This window comes from Sinohyriopsis cumingii, chromosome 10 (genome assembly GCF_028554795.1).
Source record: "Sinohyriopsis cumingii isolate HCF-2022 chromosome 10, ASM2855479v2, whole genome shotgun sequence".
NCBI classification, from domain to species: Eukaryota; Metazoa; Mollusca; class Bivalvia; order Unionida; family Unionidae; genus Sinohyriopsis; species Sinohyriopsis cumingii.
The window spans coordinates 87861955-87885374 of record NC_142970.1 but is presented as its reverse complement, the minus strand read 5'-3'; the positions used below and the strand labels follow the sequence as shown (position 1 = coordinate 87885374).

Below are 23420 nucleotides of genomic sequence, written 5' to 3'. Positions count from 1 at the left end.
AATATCTTTGTGATTGTAGGTTCAAATAAATTAAAATTGTATTCATTCAACTCCTCGTATATCGGTAGTACACATATTTTAAAAGCAATCGAAACGAAATCAAATTAGGCTCAAATAATCCTTCCCCACCCTTGTTGGAGTGTTCTAATATTGCTATTGAGGTGTTTCAACCGCGGTTGCATTTTGATGTCGTAAGGAGGGAAGTTTACGCTAATTCCGTTAGCTTCACTGTATCGACCAAACCAGCATGGCTGCCTTACTGTGTTCTTTGCACGTAATGATCATTTCGTCGCCAACTTATACCGTGCTGTTATTACCGTATTTAAAAAATATAACGAACCAACTGATGTACTTTTCAAAGATTTCCTAACAAAACTTAAACAATCGCTAAAAACAGCGCCATTGCAGCAAAAAATAATTAGTATAAGAGCCCTTGAGTGCTCAATATTTAGCTTTGGTTTGTTAGTCTTTCACTGGTAAAAAATCTGAAGGTTATCTTCCTAAGTTGTGTGTGCACATTTGATTTAAATTGTGAAAATGAACTCATTCTTCTATTCGTGTTTTGAAATATGTGTACTCTTTATTTGATATCAATTGATGGCATAAACTCGATGTGTATTTATTACTTTATTACACATTTAATAGCAACCTCTTGAGTTATGCTATGCCCATCTGCCAAAACATATCTGCTGGATTCAAACAATCTTTAAACATAGAAATTAGAAGGTAGCGAATGAGATGTAGGCGATAAATGTTTGTCTTGTTGATAATAGGCATTTACAAAAATGCAGCGAATGACTATCAACTGTTTAAGACCTATGGAGCTGACGATTCGCCGATTCAAGCAACATTCGCATGATGGTATTAATACATACTATTTTATTATTATCATTATTTGTATTCCTATTATTATTATTATTATTATTATTATTAATGCTAATTGCATCAATAGTTATTAGTTATTTAAATATATGCTCACGACCAATGCGTACGCACTGTCCTTTATGTCAATGTTTATTAATCACCATGACCAAAGATGTCAACAATAATACATATCTTGCCAATGTTCCATAATCGATCAAAGATATAAATTAAAGCCATATAAACTATAAATGAAAGCATATATGTATATGCATGAATCTGAAAAGTAATAGTGCAAAACTAGTATCTAACTAGGTTTGGCGCTTTCGACTTTTAATGTCTTTTTCAAACGCAAATACAAAGCGTAGACAAAACAAACAGATAAAATACAAACATCGTTGTGTTTCCAAACCTCTAAATAGCTGTTTATACAGCAATTTAGGCTTTAAATTTATTATGCATAAAATATTTTCCAGCATCCGCAACAATTGTAATTAAACTATTGTTCAATCTATTGCATTTATCGTAATCAATCACTGATACACGTGATTACGTGCTGGACCTTGTGGACTTGAAAGGACTGTCATACGCCATATAATTTGTATTCATTATATAACAAATCAATTTATGTCTCAAAATTACGAAGTCAAAAGTTTTAACGTAACTTACAGTATTGCGAATTAAATAATAAATAATCCTACATGTTTCACCTGAAGTTCAAAACGATGGTGCTGAAGATGAGCTTCGGTGGTTTTCAGAATAAATTCCATCCCTTAATGTGCTGATGTACCAAACATATTGACTGTACCTAGGTACCAAACATCTTGATATATATTGAAGAGATACTATATCTTTAATTAGTTCCAAAACTGTTTTTAGTCCAAACGTGAATGAGGACTTTGTTATGGCAATGACTGTGTTGGCATATGAATGATTCCTGTCAAACGTTATCTCAAGATCTCAATGAATACAGTTAAAGATAATGGTGGAATTAATAAACTTGTTGATCGCAACCTTATATCCATCCGCACTGGACCTGTCTCGAAATTCACATTTTTTTTCTTCATAAAAATTTCCTCATCGTAGTGGAAAATTGCCAAAAACCAAAGTAGTCTTGGACTTTCTATGGTCATAATAATGGTCAGGTCTGGAACTCAATAAAACAAATCTGTGTAGCCCATAGTTAAGACAAACCACAGATATGCACCATTTTCAAACATGGACAAATGTCAAACACACAATACATACTAAATACAATGCTACTGGGAGGCAAAACAATATAACAAAAACAAAAACGCAAATATATGTTTCTACCAATTGCATGCCATGTTTTTATCATGTCAAATAGTTGAAGGAATAAGATAAACCGTGTTTTTAGATCATCCATCATTTTGTCGACGTTGTAACAAATAATATTTTTTATGATCAAAATTATGTAATTGCAAGCTTGTTGTTTAATAAGTTTCTCTAATACCGGGCTCACGAATAACATAGTTTCTCTGCAAATGATAATTCCATATTTTGTCATTCATTGAAAAAGCATATTGTGTATGTGTATTAAATGATTCTTTTTCTTTTAGGTTCAGATTGAAAGTCGATGATGTTAGTGATCCTGACGTTCGAGGTAAATGGACTCACTCACCCACTTTGTCTGATGGAATACATTGTGTCAAACAAGATCTTAATGTGTCTAACATTTGATTGTGTCATATGTTGTATACAGTAGTCATTTTCCATTTACATTGATGGCCCACTCAAGTCGCATTCAGTGTATTTGGTAGTAGATTACTTGAATGTGTTAACAAATATCACCATTTTAGAAAGTCAGGGGTGATATGATACTGTTTGCGCCTCTGAAGCAAACAATTCATCTTCTGCGTTGCTTTAATGTTTTTCTTTCCAGTATGCTAGTTTGCAGTTACAATTGCTCTTCTCCTTGACGGGCTCTTTTGACGTAAAGATTTGCATACTTTGTAAGGATTTCTATTTATCTCTACAGTGGTGCACATACACAGCCAGTTTTATCCAAGAGACAATCATCTTAATTTACTAGGAAATCTCATTTATTAATTGTCTGTTGTGTGTTCAAAACTACATTAAAATAAAACATCGGTTCTCCAATTCAATTTAAGAGCAAACAAATGGTCCTTTAAAAGAGATTTTCCATTTACAATATGCTTTCATTTGTTAACTTCATGTCTTAAAACCATGATAACATGACAAATCACTAGAAGTAAGATGAGTGGTTTCATTAGGTGGACGTTACTTAGTAACGGGATCATCCAAACAATAATTATTATTGCATGCGGTTATGCTTTCTCGCTTCAATGCCGTGGTCTTATATCCATAAGGTTGTTTTAGTGGGGTGTTCTTATAATTGGCGTAGTCGATATGGTTTAGCTGTACATTATGATTCTGGTGCTTATGCAACCCCTCTATACATATTTTTGTTTTGTCACAATGTCATTGGTATTTATATTGCACTAAATAACCTGGTATTACTGACGTGATGCTGCTAAAGCGGCGTTTATATTGCTGAAAATAATTGAATAACGAATATCTGTAGACTGAAAAAGTCTGGTATTTTGAGATTAAATTAGTATTAGAACAACCTTGTTTTTACCAATAAAGAGTCCAGTTTAGAGAAGTTTCCTAGTTTAAATAGTATGAGTGTTTATAATTGCTAGCTATTGGCACATGCTTTAGGCATCAGTGAAATTGGTGCACAATAAAAAGATGAGAATTCTTTACCATGAGACCTGAATAACACTACTATTGTAAGGAAAGGTCTTTGTCCAAGCTATGAGATGACGTCACCGATCCTGTTTGCTTACGTTTTCAAAATATATGCTACTTACGCTTATTTAGTGTTCGTTCATATCTCAAACTGCGTATTCTTAATGATTTAAAGGAAATACAGCAGATGCGATATCCAGATTTTAGGGTTCTGATACACTATATTTTGTATGTCTTATACATTAGTAACCTTTGTGCAAGAAACTAATTTAGCCACTCATAGCCGAATAAGGAACCTGTTGCAGGTTTCTTCACCTAATTCTTCTGATTGTTATGCTAATTGGTGTTGGGTTTAATCAGTATATGTATATTGGAACACTTGTTTATGTCAACTTGACATCGGTCTTGTACTTCAAGCATTTAAATGTTTCTTTTTTTAACAATGTATTGACTTAAATATATGTTAAATGCCATTTCAACAAAATACATTCATTTAAAATACGCACAAACGTGTGTGTTGTTGAAATCAATATATTTTATTGATCAGATCAAACTATCTGGTTAGTCGTGAACGTTAACCTCTCCAAATATTATTATAATATCTAGAACACTCTCTGTTTTTCTTTCAGGTATATCTCTCAATGGAGGGATATGTGATGTTGGTGACAGATTTTCGATTGTCGAAGCAGGTGATTTTGTTTGGATGACGTGGGCTGCAGCACACGAACTGGGACACAAGTAAGTAGGCTCCTGACTTCGTCTTTCTCCAGCATTCACGTTAACTCGTTTGGCACTTCTTGTGGCCCGTGATGGATTCCTTATTTCCACGAGAAATAACCAGTGGCCGCCAATCCAAAGATACTGGTTTCCTTCCGGTTTATAATTTCTAGTATCTCATGTACCAGATCGCTGTATCATCCGGGCCGTCAAAAAATAATTACTTTTCGATAAATGCCAAATGCAAAAAGTTGTTTTTTGCCTGATCTTTATAATTTGATACAGAAATCCTTAACAACTTGTTCTTTTTCATAAAATAGTTTTCTTTATCTTTACAGAGGCTATATGAACTCTCTAAGAACTATAAAGTTAGTTTTGAAATGTTGATGAAAGCGGGTTGAGATATATTTTAGTGATGAAGACTTTAATTTCTATACTAGGTATGTTGTAAGACACACAAGTTACATTCTGAGGCTCCTTACCGTTCGCGTCACCGACGCTACATATCCATGAACAAAGAATGCCAACATATGAACATCGATATATTGCAGAGGTCAGCCGGCCTTTAAAATCACTTTTGTGATATGCTTACACTGTTGACGTAAATCGAAAATATTTGTCAATGTAAATACCCCAACAAAAGATTTCTGACATCCTAGATTAGTGCAAAAGCGTCATATGCAGAAAAAAAGACATGATTTTACTATGGAAAATTACTTATAAATATTAACCTCTTATAATCGCATTATAATGTTTATTCTGATACATGTTCTAGTTGACAATTACCTATTGAAGGTTGTCGATACTTTCAGGCATGTTGATAAGAATGCTAATAGTTGGGTTGTGATGTAATTAGTGTCTGAAGTATAATATTTTTTAAATGGCCATATTTTAGTATAAGTATATATACGCTGTACGTTACGTGTTTAAATTCAAAAGCATTGCTTCGTTGCTATTTGCAGTCTTGGAGCATGGCATGACGGCCAAGAGGACGCTGCAGCTTGTAAGGCTGATGATTACTTTATTATGACACCATTTGTGCCAAAAGTAGACCCAACCAAACTTTACACCAGAAACCCATACATATTTTCTAACTGCTCAGTGGAATCGTTCAAGAAGACACTAAAGACAAAGTATGTACAATGCATATTAAGATACTATGTCTCCCGTATTTTATAAATTGTGGACCGTGTAATGGGTGTAATGAATATTTGTTTTTTCTTTTAGCGGTAATTGAATATACCCCTAAATTCGGCTGGGTCTTTTGGTACGTTTCAAATAAATGAATCGATTAGCAACGGGTCATTCATCGTAGTTAATATACAGTTCATGATAATTGACTTTGACAAGTACAATGCTTCTACTGTTTCCAGAAACACCCTGTCTTTCTCTGCGTCAGTATGAGTCTGATTTGTAAGTTTTTGATTACATGTCGAACAGAAATGACATTGACATTGTTATTGATGCTTCGAGGAAAACGAGAGACGTAAACATTCTGACAATGGATCTGTGAAAGTTTAAAGTTTATAAAATGTTGTTAAGAAAATAAGCTAGATACAAAAGAAGTGCTTTGACAACGGCCAGATTCGACGCTTCAAGAAACTGCTTATTTGCTTTATCCAGTATTTTCGTTGTCTCTTACATTATTTCGTATGATGTGCCACCTATCTCACAGCAAAAGTATAATCCAGTTTAGAAAAGAGTCGCTATTTTGTCATGGTTTGTGAAACCTAATTGTTAAATCAAGTTTATTTAGTATCACTATAGGATGAGAAGAAACAAGGGAGACGGTAGCAGACGTGTTCTAGAGGTATCACCTCTCTATTTGTCTTGAAGCAGTAATACTATCAACTCCTTGATCAAGGTTTTCTTATATTATGTTATTGGGGTTACGCTTTTCAAGCGGTTAACACGGTACAACAGTTAATTCGTAAGATCGAACCCATAATCACTTCTAAAAATATATATCAACAGTGGTTTGAAGACAATGTGTTTCTTAGAATTGAGATCGATTTTTGGATCCGCCAATTGTGTCAAACTACTTTCTATTTTACCAATAAACGTTGTAGTTGATGGGGAATATAAATGCATTTACCCTATTAACGTGATGTTAACGTCATCATGAAACTAGTTTATCACAAGTGCTAACACACACGTATATTCCTTTTGCACAATATGATTTTCTGTGCATGGACCTTTGGCAGGAGGGTGGAATCTAAAGGAATTGTTGTTGTCTAATAGTAGAGAATATAGAACTGAATATTGCCTTTACAGTTTTAAAGTGCTACGAAAACGATAAAAGTTACAAGCGAGTTACCATAATAATACCAAATCTGTACGGCATCTGCTGCTTTAGCTTGGATGCATGAGGCAGATCAATATGATTGTCATGGTCATAATTATGCCTTGGAGTACACTAAATATAGAGTACAGACACTGATGTTAGAATAGACTTTATTCTAATCAACTTTGAGTTATATAATCTATAGAAGCGTTACACTGATGTTAACAAACTTTCAATTGCTTTATCGATTACGACTAGTTTCCGGGGGGTCTCTATAGTTAGCGCTATTAGCATATTGAATAAATGAAACTATTCCGATCAACATTTTGCAGTAAAAAGTAAGCCAATTATCACTACTTGGAACACCTTATGATACGTCCTACAAGACCATATAACAAACACGATTTACGATGATTGAAAAGTTTGAAGACTTCAGAATTTCCTAACTCGTTCGGTCCAGCAAACACGATATTATATATATTCGCTTAACGAAGATACGATGAGTCTCCAAACTATTTTGATAACGGAAGAGAAGTTCTTAAAAGTATGAAATGATTACAAGCGAATTCAAAGTACCTTGCATCTCATTATAAATTCATTGGGAGCCGTTTCACCTCGTGGATTGAATTATTTTAAAGGCGGCGGCAATCCACCAAGTTTTAATCCGAGTCATTGACGTCCTTCTATGGTCTGAATAAATCCAGGCATATGGAATCTAAAGTATTTTAGCAACTGATCGCTACATGCGAGTAAACAGAGTCAAAGTGACAACAAACGTCGTGGTTGCAATATATCTGCATCGACGTTAGGAGGTAAACAATGAGTCATCTGATCTTACTACACATTATAGAGGGATAATAATGGGTCCGATTGAGCAAATTTAGTTACACACCGGATACAAGCTAGCATCCTCTAGGAAAATTCAATTTCTCTTCTTGCAATTGTAGTTTCACACTGCAACTCATAAAGTGCATGTATCTCCTTTATTCAAAGAGAATAAACCTGCTAAAGCTATGAACATGCGTCCAGACATATAGTTCGGACGTTTCTAATAGAAATTCTGGAATCGACTAGTAAAAACAAAATAACCAGTCAAACACACAGGCTTTACACCTTAATGATATACACCAAACAATGAACATCAATGTGAAGGAAGCTGTTTCCACATGGTTCCAACACCACGCTCAATTTAGACGTAAAGTGGTTGTTAACTAAACAGCAAACTTGTCGGTGTTAACAACATCTATGGAATGATTGTAATTCACATGTATCAAACGTTTACGTATTTTGCGTGTTTGAGGAATGTTCGCATATAAACTGAAAGTATTGCATTGAATCCACAAATTATCCAATATATTGCAACATAGAACAGTGAGTGAGCATTACCCATAAACCATTCAGCTTCGTGTGATGTTTTTCTTCTGGAGTGGAGAAAGAGCTGCTAGCTTTATAGTTCATTTAAAAATATAAATCGATATCTGGAAAAGTATAAATCGATTTCTGGACTAGAAAAATATCAATCGATTTCTAGAAAAATATCAATCGATATCTAGAAAAGTATCAATCGATTTCTAGACTAGAAAAATATCAATCGATTTCTAGAAAAATATCAGTGGATATGTAGACTAGAATAGTGAGCATGTCGTCATTTATATATGTTTCCTTCACTATGGCCGAAATTTCCTCAGTTTGTATTAACTGGCATCCAGGATCGATAAATATAACAACTCGACACTTATGCAAGTTCGTGCAAAGGGCGGGTTTGCTTATCGGAACGATAAGTTTTGTTTTAATCACACTTGTGAGCACTCACACTACACAATGGAAACAAACGTGTTCCACTGCTGTGAGGAGGCAGCACTAGCTGGTGTAATGTAGTGAATGGAAGTGATTTATATATGATCAGACCTTGCCGTTGGCGGATTTGCTTGAGGTCGATGTGTTTGGTAAATTTTAGGCTACCGGTAGAAATTGAAACATTAGCAATGGATGCAAGGAACACATATTTAAATAGTATATCCTTCCTCTACTTGCGACAGGTCTGTTTTGTACATCAATCAAGTTATATTCTTGCGTTCTATAAACAGTCACTTTGGTTCAAAGCGTCGAGGTCCACATCACCGTAGAGTTCAAAGATACGACACAAATTCTAGATATGTTTTAAATGACCATTGCAATCGTTCTCCCACATTTATAGCACGTGGATATATGGACTATAAATGCTCTGGATCTCTTGGTATATTTCGTCATGCAAATTGTACTCCATTATACAAATTATAAGAGATCGTTCTCTTCTCTGTAAGAAGCGCACGTGAAATAATAATGAAATAAGCATCTGTTGAGTTTCAAAATCTGTATCATCAACGGAATACTATCCAGTCATTTTTTTCCTCTATTTATAGAAGGTTGCATCCAATATTTGGAGTTTGCACAAAAATGTATCTAAAGCAAACTTTTAACTGAGTATCATATGAGTCTTTATGAGTAGTTCGAGTATAATTTCATTCGATACACTAATCACTGGCAACAGTGTAGGTATCCTTTAAAGGATCGGTGCGTCCAAGATAGAGTAAAAATTCGGGAAAGGTTTCCGCAGCACCGTCATTAACGTGAGGAAAGTATCGATTAGCCATATTTGATATGTCAAAATTTCTTATGCATTCAACGCAAAGGCATAGCAACATTATTCATGGAAAATGTACACTGTACTTTTCCAGCATGAGCTGTAGTGCGTTGAGATGAATTCATGTAAAGATTCACCTCATCTTCGTTCCCTTTGTTTTCTGTTGGTTTAACAGAATCACGTATTTTCTTGAACACCTGGAATCACGTTAAAATTGCTACAGGTGTGACATAAAAGCTCATATAGATCAGAAGCAAGCGGGATGAGCAACACAAACGTTAATAATGAGAATAAATGTCTGCTAGAATATTTCAAGCAACAACGATAAGGTCGACACGATGGTCCAGTTCATGTTTCTTATTTTGGCATTTAAATAATCTATTCGGTTCGTTGTCATATCTATAAATGTAGCACTAAAGATCTACTTCGACCACTTGACCAGAAATAGCAGTGTTTCGTCCCGAATTGTTTTATTAGCCGTCGCACTTAACACAAAATGTTCATCTGAAGCTAGATTTTTGCGTCAATTTTGTTCTGAAAGAACATAAGGCATCTCCCTTATATAGCTATTGAATCTATCTCCATCTAAATTGTGTCTTCCACGGTCTTTTCAATGTGAGAACAATTTTACGGGGCTACCTATATATTCTTTATTGGCATATCTTGATTCTTTCGGAGCTGGGAAGAAGGTGGACGGTGTTAGGGAAGGTATCTGATTTTCGATTTGCAGACAGCAAAGGTAAAACCTTCGTCATAAAATTTCTCTTGGAAATGGGCAACATAAACCGTCCTCATCACTTTGTTTCTCACTCATCCTTGGAAGTGTGTAACGATTTTATGACGGAAGGCTGTTGAATTTTAAATTCACTGTCACACAACCATAATCTCTCTACATAAGAGAATGCATCATTTCAGTTTGAATTTTTGTAGCTTCAATAGTCTTAACAAAAGCAACTTCTTGTCGAAACCTTACACGGGGTGTGAACCAAAACTACACCTATCATAAGAAAAGTGAAGACACGTGGTATCTTCACAGGGTAAAGGACATAAGTTATAGAAAGTTCACATCGTTCAAAACAATAATGGACCTCCAAATTAAGTGAAATTAGATTTAGAGCCAAAACGAACGATTCGTGTTGTCATTGTCAGGATGAAGGTCATTTCTCAGCAGAGTATGCACAGAATGTGATCAGCGAAAACATGCATAGTAAGGGGAGCAGAAGTACCAGTGAAACCTGCAAAGAATGACAACCACAAACAACATCAGAAAAACTAGTTTTAGTTAGAGGTTGCAAAGCCACACAGTAGGAGACAAGATGCGAACCTGTTACATCCACACTGCATCATTTATGTGAGGTCATCCTGAGCAATCACGCATCGTCGTAAAAAAGAATACTGTACAACAAGGACAGTGTAGTCTCAAGAGAGTAGTGGTCTATGGAACAGAAATGAGAACAATGTACAAAGAAGAACAATGATGCGATGCCACCAGTTGAATCCATCTCATGTCATCTCATTAAATACCATTTAATTGCACCCATATCTCTTACAAATGTAAACCTTTCTCCATTAATGACAAAATAAGTGGATTTTGTGTCTTTGCGTTTGTTCTTGTTTATACTTCGCCTTTATCAGATATAATTTCTACATCTCTTCCATTTTCATGACTGATAATATATTGAGTACTATTCATTTTTTTATGTCGGCGCTGGTACACTTTCCCTGGGTGATTTGTATGGGTTTTTTTTTACTGTACAGTGTGTTAATATTCCTATTATTTATCTCAGCCCATCTTACTTATTCGATTTATTTGTTCTATTGTTATTTACTTTTTTGATAAGGGGATTGTTGTAAAGTCAAAGGGACGAAAAGAGTAGTAGGGAACTGAACTCGCTTATAAGCGGTTATATCTTAGATGACCCTGCATTACAGCTGACTTTTATTTGCCAATACTGGCTATTAGGTATAGATGCTGGCTAAAACCGACGGTGTATCTATTGTAAGATGTTGGCCAATGTGTATTGGTGTAGCTTACTGTGCTGGACTGGAGGTGCATGTGATAAAATTACCTTTACATTTCTTCTTATGCTTCTAGTCATGCTAAGCTTATATAAAACTTTATGATGTATTCTTTGAAACGAGTTGCAAACTGTTCATCATATGGGTTAAATGATATTATTGGCCGCATAACAGACCCGCTTCTTATTCTTACATTGTTAGTATTGGATCTTATTTGAACATTAATGCATAATCTTCATTACCCTTGTTCTGTTATGGTCCCATTCGTTATACAGTATCTAACTGTTCTAACTATGTATTCTTATTTCAGACAATGTGTGACTAGACCGGGTCGATTCTACAAAGAGACGGATTATCATAAATTTGTGAAGGAACAACCAGGAGAGGTGTACGCTCCTAATGACCAGTGCCTTCTCATTATGGGCGCCAAGTCTACCATTTGCGAGGTATGTACGTTGTATGTCAGTTTATGTTTGAGTATACGTTAGTATAAGCGATGTCAGCTTCTGAAGTTACTCAACTCTGTTTTGTTCTGTGGTCAACAACTCTCTGGCCTAAGACGGTATACTCAAAAGTATGCATTTGTAACAAGAAGAGCAGATTACACATTGAAACAAACGATTGCCGTGCGGGGTAATGGTAGAGGGATATGAACTTTTAAGTATCCCGCCTTAGTGACACTGACATATCTTCCAATATTCAATACCGTTCTTAAATTTTCATGCTCTGGCGTAATTCGGCTGATTAAAATCGAGCCATGCACAGTTTGTTATAAGATCGTACTGTTATAGATGTGCGCGAAATATATGTGGATGTATTCGGAGCATAAATGTACACCTCTGTAAACATTCGCAAACATCATTTACTACTTTAAATGATGCGTTCTACGTTCTTTCTCAAGCACTCTTCGTGTTGGAATCGTTAATTTTGTTGCTTTCCATTTTTGACTATAACCGCACAACAATAGATCAGGGCATACCTACCCTAATAACAAAAGTGTTTGTGACCAGTGCAGTTAGAAGTAGACCTAATTTGTACTCTATGTTCTTAAACTAACTAGAAAAAAGAATAGAAATCACCAGCTTAAGTAAAATTCAACAAAATTTTTTATTGCAATAGAACAAAAAAGTGAAAACGTAAAATGAACTTACAGCATTGTGAATTAAATCCCATGTAGTCCCAAAAGTTATATCCCAAGATCAAACATATATATTATTCCAAATGAATTCCAATGGGTTCTAAATGAATTCTAATCTTTAATGTGCTTATGTAGCAATATAGTAAGATAGTGTTGATGTGCCACAGTTTCGATGTATGACAATGATATAATCCAGATAACAGAGAGAAAAAGGGAGAGATGTTGTACAGTGTTAGAGTTAAATAGATACAATATGTATAAATTATCCAATGGTATCAAATAAAAAAACTATAGTGATAAGTTGGAGCGGCTTTTCACACATGCAGATCCATTTTGTATCAAATGTGACATAAATATTATTGTGACTTATTGGGTAGCATTCAGTGTTACGATACTAACATTTATTTAACATTCGACTTCTTTAGCGTCCATATGGAAAACTACATAATTGTTGTACTATAGCGTCCATATGGAAAACTACATAATTGTTGTACTTTAGCGTCCATATGGAAAACTACATAATTGTTGTACTTTAGCGTCCATATGGAAAACTACATAATTGTTGTACTATAGCGTCCATATGGAAAACTACATAATTGTTGTACTATAGCGTCCATATGGAAAACTACATAATTGTTGTACTATACAAAGGCGAACATACAGATATTCTACTTATCTTGTTTGTAAGAGTTGATGCAGACATTTTAATAATTGGGTAACAATGAGACAAACGTTTGCAAATGTATAACGAGGAGTGCTATCAATTTTTTATATTTAAATTTATATATGTAAGGAATGCCTCTCCAGTCTTGCGGACAACTACTAAAATGGATATTGTTTGTATCACACACGTATCGGATGTATATGAAAAAGTCACCAGAAAAGAATAGATTAATTACACACACACACACACACACACACACATATATATATATATATATATATATATATATATATATATATATATATATATATATATATATATATATATATATATATATATATATATTAGTATAGCTTTCCTGATGGCATATACAGGGTGTCTAATCTATGGTGAGAAAATTAAATTATTTTTGAACTTTTGGAATTGCACTTACAAAATGGCATACAAGTCCCAGGCACCTGTTGGGAACGATGTATTATGATGTAACTGTATCTGCCACATCTTTGTTGCAACTTCACAACATATTTTAAATGTTCGCCAGTGCTAATGTTAGTATCTGATCTTGAAAAGAACATAAACGTAACGAATAATGTATAATACTGATGGTGTTTATTGTAGCACAGAATAACAGTTACGAATAAACATGTGATACTGTCTACATTCAAATCTGTATAACTGACAGACACACGAAGAAGAAATATAATACAGTTCCTAATATGACGTACTTCAGCAAAAGCATAATCACTTAAACCAAAATAAAGAGTAAATGAAGAAACCATACAAGAACAACGCACAAAAACACAATAAGAGTAGGCTTTAACAAGTCACATGTATATAAACAGCGAAATATCAGTTCAATAGATTGGATGAGCTAGTTAAAGCCACAAGAGAAACAGTATGATGTGCATCATAGCGCAAAACAAGATGGAGTGGAATTAGATGAGTACATTGCATAGCATTGTAGTATAAAGTCGTACCGGCAATGGTATAGCTGGCTTCACTCTACAAATATACTTGCGAAAGATTAGTTGTGCTTTACACTTCCCTATGGCACCATAGCTCTCTCTATATATGTAATGTTCCATTATTTTGAAGACTGACCGTGCAAACATTTGTGAGTTAATGAGGTGTACGGATCCTAAAACTCAAAAATGCATGGATGAATATTTCAGTGCAGCTAGTGGAACCAATTGTGGACCCAATAAGGTAAAAGCTCTTACTCTGACTCTCTTTCTGTCTGTCTGTCTTTCTGTCTATCTCACTTTATACATAAATACAATTGATATATAATGTAATGGGACTCTCAATAGCCTAATGATCAGATGATATCTTTTTATAAAAGGAAGATACATCTACAACAGAGGGTTTTATCATATGCTCATTTGTTTCTCCGTCAACTTTACATTATCAGAATCGTTCAATATTTTACGATATTGCACACCTTCATATTGCACCAACGCGCAGGACACGAGCGTCCAATAGTGTATTATGAACTACTATGTAAACAAATAATGTATATTCTCATAGTAGGCGCAATATGTTTTGGTTGATTAAATTTGTTTCTGAATGAACAAAAGCAGCTGTCCCGTGGACTGCAACATACCAACTGTTTTGTTACATTCCACGTTAACTTTTTGATACAAAGTTCAGATTTTGCGATAGACACCAGATTTCATAAAATTGCCCGGTACCTACAAATAACATGCAAGCTATAAAGGCATAAACTGTTTCCTTTATCTTGTAATAAGAATGACAAAAAATATACTTACAGTTTTACATCCAGAACTTCCTCAAAATGTACTTTCTTAGTTCTGCAAATCCGAATTACAAGAGCCATGTCATGAGTTCTCATGCTTGATTACACATTTCGAAGTTGTACTGTAATTTCGACTATATTCCAAGTGCAATCACATCTTCATTACTGTACTCAAAATGAAATAAAGATTAAATTCAATAGCGTCTATTTGATAATTGCAATTGAAGCTCTTCATATTTTTCCCACATTATGATTTCAAATAGTCAATGACAGAACAATCACACTTGCAGATGTAAACATGCTTCTCTCGCGCTGCTTCAATCCGATGTATTTCATGTACAATTTGCACAGATGAATCCAGTCCAAAATCACAAACTTTCGTCGAATCGAAATAAAATACCAAAATCTTTTCATTCCAGATCAAATGGAAAAGTTGTTGCAATGCGCATTCATTCACAATATGACTACAAATTTCAATTTTAACTAGACAAGCCATTTTCATTCGAAAGTTATGTCGAGCGCGCGACTAAGTTTAAATTTATCTGGGCGGAGTTATGTGCGCAGTAATGATGTTGGTGTTGTGTAATGATACATATGCTCTTGTGTATTTATTTTGGAATACGGCATACATTCATTTACGTTGTTTCTTGTAGTGTATTTTGTTTATATAATTAAGCCTTAGGTAGAATATAAAAATGAGCATGTAATAAAAAGGTTACTGCATTTGTATGGGAAAATATGAACTTGTTTCATCGGATGGATATACTGCACTCCCAAGGTGGTGCAGCATTCCATCCAAAAAAGTCGTTCATACTTTCCCTTACAAATGCAGTAACTTATAAATATATGATAAGAATAAACAAGATGTTATACAAAACGTGACACTTTAATGTAATGCTTTAACATGAGTTTGCTTGCACGTCTAACCAAGTGATAACTTCTTGCGCACTTTTGGAGCGAAATGTTTATGTTTTTATTTCTTGCAAATGTGCACACACATATACACACACACGCATATATATATATATATATATATATATATATATATATATATATATATATATATATATATATATATATATGACACCAGTGTAGTCTGTTTGATTTGTCAGGTTAAAATGGGATTTGTACCTGTTCATAGATACATACATAGATACATACATACATACATACATACATACACACATTCATACACACATTCATACACACATGCATACGTACATACATACATACATACATTCACACATACATACATGCATACATACATACATACATACATACATCCATCCATACAGACATACACACACACACACATACATACATACATACATACATACATACATACACATACATACATATACATACATACATACAGACAGTCAGACATCCATACATACACACATACACACACATGTGCATACATACATACATACATACATACATACATACATACATACACACACATATACACACATACATACACACACATACATACATACATGCATACATACATACATACATACACACACATACATACATACATACATACATACATACATACATACATACATACATACATACATACATACATACATACATTTTTCTACAATAAAATGTGTGCCCTACTATCATCTAACATGCTCTAACATAATATAAATGCTAAGTAGTAAATTAACATTAAAAATAAACAATTAAAGGCCAAAGTCATCTTGTCAAATCCGCAAATTTTGTTGTATGACAGCTGTTTGTGTGTGTGTTATGTATTTGTTTATGTATTTGTTTATGTTTATTTCCTAGAGATTTCTATATGGTTTTCTGTATTTATATATCTCATTTTGTAAATGCATTAGTTGACGATGTATATATCATGCTTGCGTTCTCGTCTATGATGTTTCTCATAATCCTATGATATGTATAATATGTATCTTAGCAACCTGATATACTCTTTGTTGTAGAGGTAACTAAGTCATTTAGACAGTCAGTCATAGATAAATGCATGCACGCACGCATACGCGCAAACAAGTATATATATGCATAAATACATGCATGATATGAAGAAAAAATAAAAACTACATATAGAATTACACTGTTATAGGTTTTTCATTTCATTTTCGTTGCTATCTCGAACTTAATGTTAAGCACATAACACTATGGACGTATTAACTTTTCGAAATATTATCATCATTCAGCAGCTGTTAAAAGATCAGTGCCATGCTCCACTAAATGATTGCAGATTTGCAGAATTGCAGGTATTGAGATATTTCGTTTTGTCAATACGGTAGCTGACACAGTATTACTATTGTATTTTTGTCAATTTTCTGTTCTATTTTATGATCTTGTATTATCATGAATTTGTTTAATCTGATGTAATCTCTTTTTAAGAGGAAATAAAGTCAGTCAGTCAGTCAGTCATACATACATACATACATACATACATACATACACACATTCATACATACATTTTCTCTCTTGCAGTGGTGCTTTGAGGGAAGGTGTGTCAGAAAATCGGTGAATTAAAAAAACCGTGGCACAGTTGTCCTACGAAATTTGCGATCATCTGGATACAAGTTTGAATTATACTCAGACATTGCGTCTCATGCAACCATTGGGCATCGTTTGCAGACTTAAGCAAATAAAATCGGCATCATGTAACATTCAATTAACACCACACTTTTAAACGAAAACCTTCCTCAGGAACTATTTTTTACATTTATTAATGACCCCCTAGCTCGAATCAAATACGAATTAATGTTACATTAAAATATGCTGCTAAATTACGACATATAATTTTGCTGGTTATGTTATAGCCGCCACATAACGCTATTGTTTTCTCGCTGCATGCATTGAAAAGAATATATCTGACATAAACCCATCTAGAATTCAAACGCATTCCTCAGTTGAAACATCTGTTTCTCTAAGATGCTAAAACTATTCATCAATTAAAATATCAATTTCTTTAACTTGCATTTCGAATGATTCATTTGTGATAATTACTAGCCATTCTGTATCTTCAGGAATGGTCATAGCTACTTGTCTATCTGCAAGTTTTGTTATTAAAATGTCAGTTTTCATGCCTATTTCTTTCAAATAAAATGCATTTTTAACAATAATTAAATCTGTCTTTTCTTTAACGACATTGCGTTTCATCTTTTTAAATCATGATTGATGTACTCCTTGCATAACTAATCCAATCCCTCTGCGTTTAATTGCTGAGCTGTTTGTTGGATGTATCTGCCGTATTAAAATTAATGCCAGCAATATGGATACTTATGATTTAGATCTGTATTGTGAGATTTGTCAATGTATATGTAATGTACGTTTAGATGATGATCATTTGCAAACATATTTACCAGCATATATGACCAAGATCTGAACTTGTATATGAATTAGTGATTTTCTTTATCCGAAATGATCAAATTTCCAGATTATTCTGTTCCGTCATAAGTCAGATAACAGTTAGTATAAAAGGGATTTATAAACAAAGTCTTCATTATTACTTTCTATCAGTCTTTGGGAACGTATAATGTTGTTATTCTGCTCAGATGTAGTTTGTGAGCACTATTTAATCAAGTTATACCTTGGAATTACAAAGTGCCCATTTGCGTTTTGTAGTAAAACACTGCTTTGTGATTGTTTAGCACTCATTCAGATACATTTTTGTATTATATCATTGCGAAATATTACGATGTTTGTTACATCAGCACATTATAAGCTATGAACACATCAGCACATTTAAGCCACTGGAAAATTTGTAAACTTCTATACCTTTGGATCTGTGATGTGACATTTAGGATTATTTGGGACTTACTTCCCTATTCTGCCCGTGTCTTTTAAATGTTCACCTTGTCTTCTAAGCAAAGAAAGTATTTGTTGAACTTTACTAGACTTGATGGTTTCGCTACTTTTTGCTCCCTCAGTTTAAGAACAAAGAGTCGTAACACAGAAAAAGTTAGCAGCATCTGTCTATGTGTGTGTGTGTGTGTGGTCAGTTTAAAATGGGTAAGTAAATCCATAACAGAAATAATAAAACATGTAGCCAGTTAATATATTGACTCTGTAGAAAAATCAACTTTTACGTTAGGTAATGAGACAAGAGAAAAACGGTTAACGTTGAGAAGGGCATTTGGTCGCCACATAGATTCTCATTGTCAGGTAGATATAGTTGGCCAATCAAAATACAACGGTGGATACAATATATTTGACATCGATAATTCGTACCACTAAATAGGACTGTGTCAAACACTTTAAAACACAGAGATAGGCGATGTACACACCGTTTTATATAAATAATTGGGGACAGAATACCACTGCAGACACAGTCATATGAATGAAGCTAATTGTATAAACGAAGTTTAGATTACTGTTTGAAAAATTAACTAATTATTAACTAATTTACCACCAATCTAAAGAAAAGAGAGTCGGTAGTGGTGAGGCTTAGTAGAAGCCTTGATATTAGAATGTTGAGGTATTCTACGTATGTCACTGATGTAATACCCTATTAAATATATCTATATAAATGTCAGTGGTTTCACAACCCAGAAAATAACGTATAATTAAAGTACTGCACAATAAAGCTTTAATATATTTTATTTTACTGCCAGTTTCTATGGGGTGTCAAAATATATAAATATAAGTTTAATATAAACCATCTTCCTAATTTCACAGAAGAGATTGTTCAGAAAACACGTGTAATTTCAGGTTCCCGTAATATGTTATTTAGAAGACCTAATTGGAGATAGTAAATAAGCTATGTCCTATGATGAGGAGTTATCACAATGAAATAGAAACGACGATATCGGCAAGACTGATACAATTATGAAGACTAAAAGCTTATTGATATCTAAAAAGTCGAATATGCTACAACATAACTGTTTGCCATAGCTGAAAGTTTGAACCAAGAGGTACTTTATAAATGTTGTATCATTTTATTGTGATAAAAATGCAATGATGGGATTTAACAATACAACGAATTTAAGAGGAAAAGAAAACTAAATTCGCAGTGTTATTACAACTATAACATGAAAATCAAATAACAAATATTTATCAGATTCTATACAGATTTAAGATATTTTGTCCTTGTTAAGTCTTGCGTCAAATTATATAACAAAATTTGCTTAGCGAATATGTATGAGATAAAGTACAACGCATTATCTAAGGTCGGTGGATTTCATAGCAATATTATTTGTAACGGAAAATGAATTTTGCGGATTGTGAAAGAAAATGAAAGTTATATGGTTATTACATACAAGCTCCAAGACGTTACCTTTACCACCTTATAATCGAATTTAGATTAGTTCCCGTAAACATATTGATTCAAAATTAGTATTTGCGTCATTTTAAGTTTAATTGCTTGTGTCATATTTAAAGGAGATTTGACACTGAAATATAAACAAGATTTCGGGTTAATAATTGCTAGATGTTAACCTTGGTAGACGTAGATGATGGTGACAAATTATTTCAGGTATCGGATAATAAAAACGAAAAAACATAATGACTTTAAACGAAGATAGAAGGTGCACCTGGATACACTCACCACCTAAAAAAAACAACCACAAATGCAAACATTTCAAAATGAAATGAATCATGACACGCAATTAATTATTCAACAAAAAGAAGCTGTTCCTTTCTATATATTGTCAAATATGGACATAAAGAGGAAAATAAATGTAGGTCTCCTAGGCGGGATATAATATAAGCATACATGTACTAAATACATGCAAATATACAAATAGTGATAAAGCCTTTTAATTGGCCACATAAGGTACACAATCCATAAACGCAGACACTAGTTTAATAAAGGTGTAATGAGTAAATGTTTAACAAAGACTCAGATAGCTAAATAATAAATGACGAGGACTCAGTGTCTACCTTATATGTGTATGTAGCTGAAGTAACAAATATGATGAAAATAACGTTGAAAGTGATGAGGAAACTACCATTAAAGTAAGATAACATGATCTCAAAACTGGAAAATACATAATTCATGCATATAAAGTTGGAATTGAATTTATAAAATATTAAAATATCTTAAAATAGTGAGTCAAATCTTATTTAGATTCGATGTTTCTCTGATATTAAAAGACTTATTAAATGTATATCGTTCTCTAAACAAGTCTTTGCAATAGGTTATAAAATGTAAGCAATTCTAATAACATGGAAATAATTAAAAATATTTTGGAAATAAAACAATGTTTGCAGAAAAGACATTTTTCCATATAAACACACGGAATTATAAATTTGACTGGCTCAAGGCAAAAAAGTGGTTACGATACATAGAAAAGTGCGTATTGTATGGTACTCTTCACGACTACAAAGTGAATAAGTACACTGTAATGCTTAGATATATATAGACGTATTTTGAATGCACATATATAATCGAAATCAAGCAGAGTATGTTGCTGCTCCAATATTAGTTTATGAAAATGACTAATGTAGAATAGCAATTAAATATAGCTTTTGATTAAACGACTAAAAACAAAGTTATAAAACCTTGAAATTGAAATCAGAAATTTCCCAACAATCATTCCAGATGTGGCTGCTCAAGACTTTATCCTTTGACAAAGACTGAATAACTTGCAAGCGGCAAAAAGTTACCAAGACATCCAGGAACTAATGAAAGTTATGACATGGTCGATACAAATATAAACAAGTGACGGGCGGTAACTTCGTCGACCATAGTACTAGTTATGTATATTTAATTTACATTGTTGGCTTTTGTTGATAATGATATAGTAAGTATATGTGTATTTTGTAATTGATTTTTGTCTAAAATCAAGTTAATGGTCTTCCTTACCGGTGTCATTTATTTTGTAAAATAACCTAATACACAGCTAATACTAACGTTATTGATTAAATATTCAGATAAATATTAATGGAGGTAAACATGTTTACTTCCGCTTTGAATATTTGTTTTTCACTTGCAAATTCCTTAAACTTGTTGACCACTTTGAAAGTTTTAGAAAGGACTCTGACCTTCATCGTTGCTCTATAACTGTCTTAGCTTTCAATGTCAGTGCTGTTTACTTGAAAAATTCCTTATTTCCCCCTTAACATATGACGCAGAATCAGTCTTATTGTTAGGTTCAATCTTTAATTTGGGTGGATTTAGTATATAAATTATTCATTTGATATACTAGTAATTCTTGGACTAAATCATTAATTCGGAAATATAGTGAATTCAGTCAATGCAGTTTTTAACCATATTTTTGTGACACATCAAAAACTGTTAATATATCGCGACATTCGAAGCTATTGGCAAATTAGTTCTTTTGAGGCATTGAAGTATAATAGTGATATAATTTTATACGTGATTTTAAAAATGCTCGATTGCACGGATAATGCTTTTCATCTGTTAGATACGCTCATAGAACGTTTGAAAACACTATACGCGTCATTCGTTGACACTAAGTTTGCAGCGTTAATTGTTAACATAACAGGACATTGTCTATGCTCAAAATGTGCATGTCAACCCGCATTTATTTGACATTAAAAGCAGCTGCCGACTGTTGGCTGTTACATGAATTTCTTACAGGCAAGAGATGAACTGGTATTTGTCAATTACTGCTATATGCACCCCAAGATGATCCACCACCGTGCCAAACAACAGATTAGAAGGATCAGCTAGTGTTTGAACTAAAATACTTCTCAAAGAATTGTACGTGCCTCGTAATATGTCAGAGGAACTATCAATTTAAGAAACTCAACCTAACCAAGATTTTTCAGTTACACATAATCTTATTTTGTCCCACTAGTGTGATCTGATTCTGTAATACCTATATCACAGATATGACAAGCACTTAACGGGAAAGTGAAAATAATTCATGACTAAGCATAAATTCACTGGTGAATACACAACTATCATAAGTGACGATGTTTTGTATTGTCATTCCACGGCCTAATTTCTGCATGGTCCGTGTAATGGTGGGCATGCCCAATTCCCTATTATAAATTATGTGTATTAAATATTGCTTAATATAACAATAAGCTAAAATCCGAATCCTCTTTCACACAATAATTTTAAATTTGACCCTAACTTTATTAAGATAGAAATCATATTATCCCGCTTTGAAGATAATATGCACGCCATAATAATCAATAGCTGACTTCCTTGAAAAGTAAAGACACGCAGAAATATTATAGTTTCTTGATTTGTGTCTTTATACAAGAGACAATACTAAGATTATTGCCAGATTTCCCTACACATTAAAAACCGGACCCAATGTTAGCGTAAGCAAATAATTTCCTCTTTCGCGCTTTTTATCGTGATCCAAATGGCCGAAATAGTAACTTTTCCCTACCCCATACAGTCCTCTATTCCGCACACAACCACTGACCCAACAATTACTTGTGTATCATTTATCAGATTTTCATTTCTGTTCATTTCATGTTCTTACAATACAACAATAAACACTATTTGTGTACCCTTTATACATTACGGTATACAGTTTGGGGTTATTCAGTTTTGCATGAAGCAGTCTATTGTCAGTTTAAACTATTATTTTTATGTGACTACTAATACAAGGAATAGCCAATGTTTATTCGTGCAAATGTACTTGCAAGTCACTATAGCGGTACTTTTTTTAGAGCCTTTAATGCATTCTTTCAGTGCAAGCTTCGTCAAGT

At 33.5% G+C, this 23420-nt stretch overlaps 1 protein-coding gene across 2 annotated transcripts in view; it reads left to right on the top strand.

The window, feature by feature from the left end:
- The window catches only part of LOC149790545 (A disintegrin and metalloproteinase with thrombospondin motifs like), a 29174-nt gene extending 11289 nt beyond the window's left edge, over positions 1-17885 (top strand). The window contains exons 9-14 of one of the 2 annotated variants that reach the window (XM_089971416.1): positions 2442-2485; positions 4227-4335; positions 5277-5447; positions 11551-11686; positions 14138-14248; positions 17274-17885. In XM_089971416.1, coding sequence (XP_089827542.1) covers positions 2442-2485; positions 4227-4335; positions 5277-5447; positions 11551-11686; positions 14138-14248; positions 17274-17315 — 613 coding nt within the window. In that variant the 3' untranslated portion in view covers positions 17316-17885. The remainder of the gene's footprint in view (positions 1-2441; positions 2486-4226; positions 4336-5276; positions 5448-11550; positions 11687-14137; positions 14249-17273) is intronic. The other variant, XM_089971418.1, reaches the window with a different exon arrangement.
- Positions 17886-23420: the final 5535 nt, after the last annotated feature.